The following is an 8,368-nucleotide window of genomic DNA, read 5'->3' on the forward strand; positions in this document are numbered from 1 at the left end:
AAGCCGTCACATCAGCACCTAGGAACTGGGAGAGGCAGGGCCCAGAGAATCTTTCTTGGGTTCCAATTCGTGACATCCTGGACAAGTTTCTCATCCAGTAACTCCAGAGGGCACAGGTCTCTAGTGCCCCCGGAGCTGTGCCTCGTGGCGGGGTGGGGGTGGGGTGCTGAGGGTGATGATCTGTAAAAACCATGGACTCTGCTGGGGGGTGGGCAGCTGAAAGCGGTCATCAGCAATCACGCTCGTGAGAATGCACATTGCAGACAATTCGGGTTGCATTGTAGTTTTATTTAACTCCCTTCAGTCTTGTCGAGTCTTGACTGAAGCACAGCGACGGCGACACTCCCCTGCTTACCTTAGCCCACTTTCCAAGATAGAAGACTCCAATTTAGATTGACGCCTTAAAGGAGTGGTACTAACTTACTATTAAGTTACAGCTTCTGAAGCTCAGTGTCAGCGTTAGATTTTTAGTTTGAATGTTAGTTTGTAGCCCTATTGGCTTCGCATTTATTATTTTCCTTTTATTTTGTACCGTGCTTATTATATTTCAGTTTACCCAGGGGTCAGTGTTGGGACTTCTGTCATTAATTATTCTGTAAATGATTTGGATGCGAATATATACAGCACGATGTTCACTATACCCTCAGTCTTGGTATCATCTGCAAATTTGCTGATACAGTTTAACGTAGTGTCATTTAAATCATTTATATAAGTGACCAACAACAATCGATTAAGCACCGACTCCTGCAGCACAGCACTAGTCACAGGCCTCGAGGCAGAGAGTCAAACACTAACCACCACTCTCTGGCTTTTTCCGGTAAACCAACATTCAATCTAACTGACTACTTCATCTGAATACCAGGCGACTTAATCTTCTTGACGAGTCTGCCATGTCGTAATTTATCAAAGGCTTTTCTAAAGCCCACTGTGTTCCCTTCAACATACTTCTTGGTAACCTCCTTTAAAAAATCTCTATAAGTTAGACGGGACTTACAAAGCATTAAGCCAGTGGTCACCAACCACCTTCCGGGGACCGCTTCCGGGCCGCAAAGCATATGCTACCGGGCCGTGAGGAAACGATGTGAGTCAGCTGCACCTTTCCTCATTCCCTGTTACGCACTGTTGAACTTGAACATAGGGTTGCCAACAGTCCCGCATTTGCCGGGAAATCCCGTATATTGGGCTAAATCGGTTTCTCCCACAGGGGATCGCCCTTGTCCCGTATTTCTCCCGCAAAGATAAAGCGTTCCTTCGAAACGTTCGTGCCGAAATGGCGTGATGCGAAGAAGCAACTATTATTCATTTATAAGGGAAAAATTAATGAGCGTTCCCAGACACAAAAAATAACCTACCAAATCAGACCAAATAACACATAAAACCTAAAATAACACTAACATACAGTAAAAGCAGGAATGATATGATAAATACACAGCCTGTATAAAGTAGAAATAATGTATGTACAGTACAGTCGGGAAAATGAAGGCGAAACTGATTTGCGGAGAAATAAATCCGCACGTACGCGCATGCTTACCTCGCATAAGCGCAGGCGCACAGAGGAGCCCGCGCACGGCTTCGTGGTCATGGTAGTCTTTATTTATTGGCGGAAACCCAAGTGTCCCGGATTTGACTGCTACTTTTGTCCCTTATTTGGGAGTCAGAAAGTTGGCAACCCTAACTGTAAAAGACATGTTGAGGTCAGTTTAACCCTTAATTTTCTCAAAACTAAGACATAATATCACCTGAGAGAACCATTGTATCAAAGTGGGAGCAGAGGCATCTTTGCATTATACAATTACATGTTGGTCTGATATAGAAAATACCGTGAATATATTGAGGAATTCTACCGAACTAGACTGTCAATTTATAAGTCACATGGTAAACTGCACAGTCTTCCTCATTTTTTACCTCACTACAATGGATAGCTTCGTGCGATCTCCATCTTGGAGGTCCTGTCTTTTAACTTCGTACCTTATTCCCTAAACTCATTTTGCAAGTCCTCGTCACTTTTCCTGCTCATATCATTGGTATAAATATGTACCATAAGTTATGGCTTCTCACACTCTCACTTAAGATGGCTATGGACTCAATTCAAGATAAGTCTGATCCTCTATACCTGCGAGGCAATATACCATCCAGAGAGTATTTTTCCTTTCTCAGGTCCTCCTGTCCGTTTCACTGACCGGTGCTAGCCAATGACCTCCATCACTCCTACTGGCCTCTTCTTCCTCCCCTCCCCCCGCCCTAAATTGCATTCTGAACCAAAGAGACATGCTGTGTGCCGAGACCACTGATCATCTCCCTAAAACTATATATAATGATACACTTGTTGAGGACAATGGCCACAGGGCTATTCTGCACTGTCTGCCAATACCCCTTCCCTCTCTTCATGATCACCCAACTACCTGTTTTCAGCAACACTCTCTCTCTGTAACTCCTATGAACCCCTCATTTTTCTGAATGATTTGAAGGTCATCTACCACCAGCTCCAATTCCCTAATACGGTTTGTAAATCTGGATGCACTTATCACAGGTACAGACATCTCCCTAACTTCCACGTCACGCAAGAGAAGCACATCACTGCTCTAGCTTCTATTCCCACTGGTCTCTCTGTATAACAATAAAGAAAGAAGTTAGAAGAACTTAAACTTGTAGAAGTTTATGAAATCATGAGGGGTGTAGACGGTTCATAGCCATTTCCCCAGGACTGGAGAGACAAAAACTAGAGGACACTGAGACAAGATAACAGGGAAGAGATTTAAAAGAGAACCAAAAGATAATTTCCGTATGCAAGGGATAGTGAGCTGCCTGAGGGAGTGGTTGAGATGGTGCATTTGTAATATTTAAGATGTATTTGCATAGGTAAATGGCAGAAAAGAGCTTTAAGGACTATGAGACTAATGCAGCAGCTGGAACAAGCAGGAAGGATGCTGTGGTCAGCATGGACGATTGGGGGCGAAGGGCCTCTATCCGGGCTCTGTTACTCAAAGGTTAGAAACATAGAAAAAAAAATAGGTGCAGGAGTAGGCCATTCGGCCCTTCGAGCCTGCACCGCCATTTATTATGATCATGGCTGATCATCCAACTCAGAACCCAGCCTTCCCTCCATACCCCCTGACCCCTGTAGCCACAAGGGCCATATCTAACTTCCTTTTAAACATAGCTAATGAACTGGCCTCAACAGTTTGCTGTGGCAGAGAATTCCACAGATTCACCACTCTCTGTGTGAAGAAGTTTTTCCTAACCTCGGTCCTAAAAGGCTTCCCCTCTATCCTCAAACTGTGACCCCTCGTTCTAGACCTCCCCAACATCGGGAACAATCTTCCCGCATCTAGCCTGTCCAATCCCTTTAGGATCTTATACGTTTCAATCAGATCCCCCCTCAATCTTCTAAATTCCAACGAGTACAAGCCCAGTTCATCCAGTCTTTCTTCATATGAAAGACCTGCCATCCCAGGATTCAATCTGGTGAACCTTCTTTGTACTCCCTCTATGGCAAAGATGTCTTTCCTCAGATTAGGGGACCAAAACTGCACACAATACTCCAGGTGTGGTCTCACCAAGGCCTTGTACAACTGCAGTAGTACCTCCCTGCTCCTGTACTCGAATCCTCTCGCTATAAATGCCAGCATACCGTTCGCCTTTTTCACCGCCTGCTGTACCTGCATGCCCACTTTCAATGACTGGTGTATAATGACACCCAGGTCTCGTTGCACCTCCCCTTTTCCTAATTGGCCACCATTCAGATAATAATCTGTTTCCCTATTTTTGCCACCAAAGTGGATAACTTCACATTTATCCACATTAAATTGCATCTGCTATGAGTTTGCCCACTCACCCAACCTATCCAAGTCACCCTGCATCCTCTTAGCATCCTCCTCACTGCTAACACTGCCACCCAGCTTCGTGTCATCTGCAAACTTGGAGATGCTGCATTTAATTCCCTCATCCAAGTCATTAATATATATTGTAAACAACTGGGGTCCCAGCACTGAGCCTTGCGGTACCCCACTAGTCACCGCCTGCCATTCTGAAAAGGTCCCGTTTATTCCCACTCTTTCCTTCCTGTCTGCTAACCAATTCTCCACCCACACCAGTACCTTACCCCCAATACCGTGTGCTTTAAGTTTGCACACTAATCTCCTATGTGGGACCTTGTCAAAAGCCTTTTGAAAATCCAAATATACCACATCCACTGGTTCTCCCCTATCCACTCTACTAGTTACATCCTCAAAAAATTCTATGAGATTCGTCAGACATGATTTTCCTTTCACAAATCCATGCTGACTTTGTCCGATCATTTCACCGCTTTCCAAATGTGCTGTTATCACATCCTTGATAACTGACTCCAGCAGTTTCCCCACCACCGACGTTAGGCTAACCGGCCTATAATTCCCCGGTTTCTCTCTCCCTCCTTTTTTAAAAAGTGGGGTTACATTAGCCACCCTCCAATCCTCAGGAACTAGTCCAGAATCTAACGAGTTTTGAAAAATTATCACTAATGCATCCACTATTTCTTGGGCCACTTCCTTAAGCACTCTGGGATGCAGACCATCTGGCCCTGGGGATTATCTGCCTTCAATCCCTTCAAGTTACCTAACACCACTTCCCTACTAACATGTATTTCGCTCAGTTCCTCCATCTCACTGGACCCTCTGTCCCTTACTATTTCTGGAAGATTATTTATGTCCTCCTTAGTGAAGACAGAACCAAAGTAATTATTCAATTGGTCTGCCATGTCCTTGCTCCCCATAATCAATTCACCTGTTTCTGTTTGCAGGGGACCTACATTTGTCTTTATCAGTCTTTTCCTTTTTACATATCTATAAAAGCTTTTACAGTCCGTTTTTATGTTCTCTGCCAGTTTTCTCTCATAATCTTTTTTCCCCTTCCTAATTAAGCCCTTTGTCCTCCTCTGCTGAACTCTGAATTTCTCCCAGTCCTCAGGTGAGCCACTTTCTCTGGCTAATTTGTATGCTACTTCTTTGGAATTGATACTATCCCTAATTTCTCTTGTCAGCCCCGGGTGCACTACCTTCCTTGATTTATTCTTTTGCCAAACTGGGATGAACAATTGTTGTAGTTCATCCATGCAACCTTTAAATGCCTGCCATTGCATATCCACCGTCAATCCTTGAAGTGTCATTTGCCAGTCTATCTTAGCTAATTCATGTCTCATACCTTCAAAGTTACCCCTCTTTAAGTTCAGAACCTTTGTTTCTGAATTAACTACGTCACTCTCCATGTTAATGAAGAATTCCACCATATTATGGTCACTCTTACCCAAGGGGCCTCTCACGACAAGATCGCTAATTAACCCTTCCTCATTGCTCAAAACCCAGTCCAGAATAGCCTGCTCTCTAGTCGGTTCCTCGACATGTTGGTTCAAAAAACCATCCCGATATACATTCCAAGAAATCCTCTTCCTCAGCACCTTTACCAATTTGGTTCACCCAGTCTACATGTAGATTGAAGTCACCCATTATAACTGCTGTTCCTTTATTGCACACATTTCTAATTTCCTGTTTAATACCATCTCCGACCTCACTACTACTGTTAGGTGGCCTGTACACAACATGAAGTAAAATACATAACTATGAAGTAAAAACAAAAAATGCTTAAAATACTCATATAGACAGATGGCATCTGTGTAAAGAGAAACAGGGTTAAAGGAAGTCAAGGATAGCATAAAAGCAAAAGGTAGAGCAGGAAGTCTGCGAAAGGACTCAGACAGATTAGGAGAATGGACAAAAATGTGGCAGATGGAACACAGTGTAGGGAAGTGTATGGCCATGCACTTTCGTAGAAGGAATAAAGGCACAGAATATTCTCTGAAGAGAGGGAGAAAGTAGAAACCGAATGTGCAAGAAGAATTGAGAGTGCTAGTGCAGGATTCCCGAAAAGCTAACTTGCTGTTTGAGTCAGTAGTGGAGAGGGCAAATGCAATGACCGCAATCTTTTCGAGGGGTGTAGAATATAATCAGAATAGAATGGGAATCAGGTTTAATATCACTGTCATGGGTCGTGGAACTTGTTATTTAGCAGCTGCAGTACAGTGCAATATATAATAAAAACTATAAATTACAATAAGATATATATTAAATTTAATTAGTAGAGAAAAAGAGAGCAAAACAAAAACAGTGAGGTAGTACATGTGGATTCATTGTGCATTCAGAAATCTAATAAATAAAAATCGTAATGTTGAGTCTTTATAAGGGATCGGTAGACTATATATGGAGTATTTTCAGTGATTTTGGCTCCATATCGGAGAAGGAATGTCCTGGCATTAGAGAGGGTCCAGAGGAGGTTTAAGAGAATGGTTCCAGGAATGAAAGGGTTACCACATAAGGAACGTTTGATGTTACCAGGACTGTTCTCGCTGGAGCCTAGAAGACTAAGGGATATCTCTTTGAAACCTACTGAATATGTAAAGGCCTGGACGATGAGAGGATTTTCCAGTAGTGGGGGAGTCCAGGACCAAAGGGCACAGACACATAATAGAACAGCATTTCAGAACAGAGACAGGAGGAATTTCTGAGAATCTGTGAAATTCATTGCCACAAACGGCTATGGAGGCCAAGTTATTGGGTTTATTGAAGCCGAGACTAGTCATGGTGTCAAAGGGTATTCGGAGAAGAGATCGAAATAGGTGTGAAAGGGAAAAGGAAACAGATATGATTAAATGGCCGAGCTGACTCGATGGATCGAATGGCCTAATCCTGCTCCTGTGTCTTATCGTCTTACGGCTGGGAGAGCGACTGCAGTCGGAGCATGTACACAGGAAGTTTCTGAATCGATTAACCTAACCAGTCCTAAAGGAGTTATGGGAAGGAGAAGAGGTTAACGAATGAGTTGATTTAAGGAGAAGGTTTGCAACTAGGACCTGGTGAGTTATGGCACTTGGACGTTTACAGCGACAGGAAAGAGGGCCCTGATCATTCAATAAAGGACGTACACTGCCCAGGCACCGCGGTAGCGTAGCGATTAGCGCCACGCTATTACAGCACCGGGTTGTAAATTGTTCCGTGATTGAGTTAGGGTTAATACAGTTTGTTTAGGGTGATTGGGCCTACTTCGTGCTGTATCGCTAAGTAAACAAATTAGATATCGTCCTTTCAAATTTCACAGCGGAAGCCAACGTAAACTAATATTTACTGACAGGTTCTGCCCAGTTGGAATAATTAAAACCACATTAATAGGGAAAGATGAAGAGATTCACAGACATGGTGCTGATGGCATTCGGTTCATCAAACATCCCACCCAACGGAACGTACACGGAATACGGTCGCGGCGACAGGGGCAATAGTCGACGTTTCGTGCCGAAACCATTTTTCAGGACTGGAAAGGAAGGGGAGAAGTCAGCGTGAGAAGTCCTTCAGCATCTGCAAAATTTTTCCTGTTTGCGGGTTAGTAGGTTAATTGATCACATTGATGGAATTGGATGGCCCGTCCTGTTGGCCCCAAAAGGCCTGTTATCGTGACGGATTACTTCATGTTAAGCATGAGGAAGTTCGAACCACACCCCCCCCCCCCCCGCCAAATCGTCTAATAAACTGCTATGCAGTTCTAACAAAATCTCATTTTTTGCAAATAGTGTCGTTTTCAAATGGGGTTGGAAGGCGTGGTCTGTGACACGTTCAGAGAAAGTGGGACGTGAAGCGTGCTGTTATTTATAACTAGCCAGGCCACGTCTAAATCCGTGTCGAATACAGTCACAACTCGACAAACACCATGCGGCTGGGTTCCGTAGCTTTTGTGATACTTTTCCTCCGTTAGTTGATTGATTTTCATCCGTTTACTCTCTGTTTGTTTCAGACTTTGAAACACGTTATAACTTTGATTTCTGTTTCTACAGGCAGATGTCTCGGTGCTGAATTGATACAGTCTCCGATGTCCATCACCAGAAATGTGGGCAATCGTGCCCGCATGAGCTGCGATCTGGGCACAGTGAACAAGGACTATATCCACTGGTACCGGCAGCCAGATGGCCAACGCCCAGTCAGGATCCTCTATTTCAATAATGGAGGCACCAGACGCGACGATGGAATTGATAACAGATTTTCAGCGAACAATGCTGGACAAAAGCTGTATTTTCTAACTGTGACCCGTCTCGAGAAAGAGGATTCCGGCACTTATTACTGTGCCTATTGGGACCCACAGAGTTAAACTGCAACCGGAGCTGCTGACAAAAACTCTTCCACAGCGTAGAGGTCACACCAATCATTTCCGACTCAGCGAATTCGCAGCTTATGCCATAAATGCCATCACCTTTCTTCGGATAAAGAACTCTATCCAATTCCACGAAAGTTACCCGATCAGCCTCATCAACAGTGTATTCGTTTACACCCGTTGCTCGAGAACAGTGAATTGG

The 8,368-nt window shown here is 44.0% G+C and overlaps 1 gene segment (V, D, J or C); it reads left to right on the forward strand.

Moving 5' to 3' along the window:
- Positions 1 to 7,716: 7,716 nt before the first annotated feature.
- On the forward strand, positions 7,717 to 8,163 carry LOC134345606 (Ig kappa chain V-VI region NQ5-61.1.2-like). The segment is given in 2 exon segments: positions 7,717 to 7,768; positions 7,853 to 8,163. Coding segments are annotated over 2 exon segments (351 nt in total).
- The last annotated feature ends 205 nt before the right edge of the window (positions 8,164 to 8,368 follow it).

This window comes from Mobula hypostoma, chromosome 1 (genome assembly GCF_963921235.1).
Source record: "Mobula hypostoma chromosome 1, sMobHyp1.1, whole genome shotgun sequence".
NCBI classification, from domain to species: Eukaryota; Metazoa; Chordata; class Chondrichthyes; order Myliobatiformes; family Myliobatidae; genus Mobula; species Mobula hypostoma.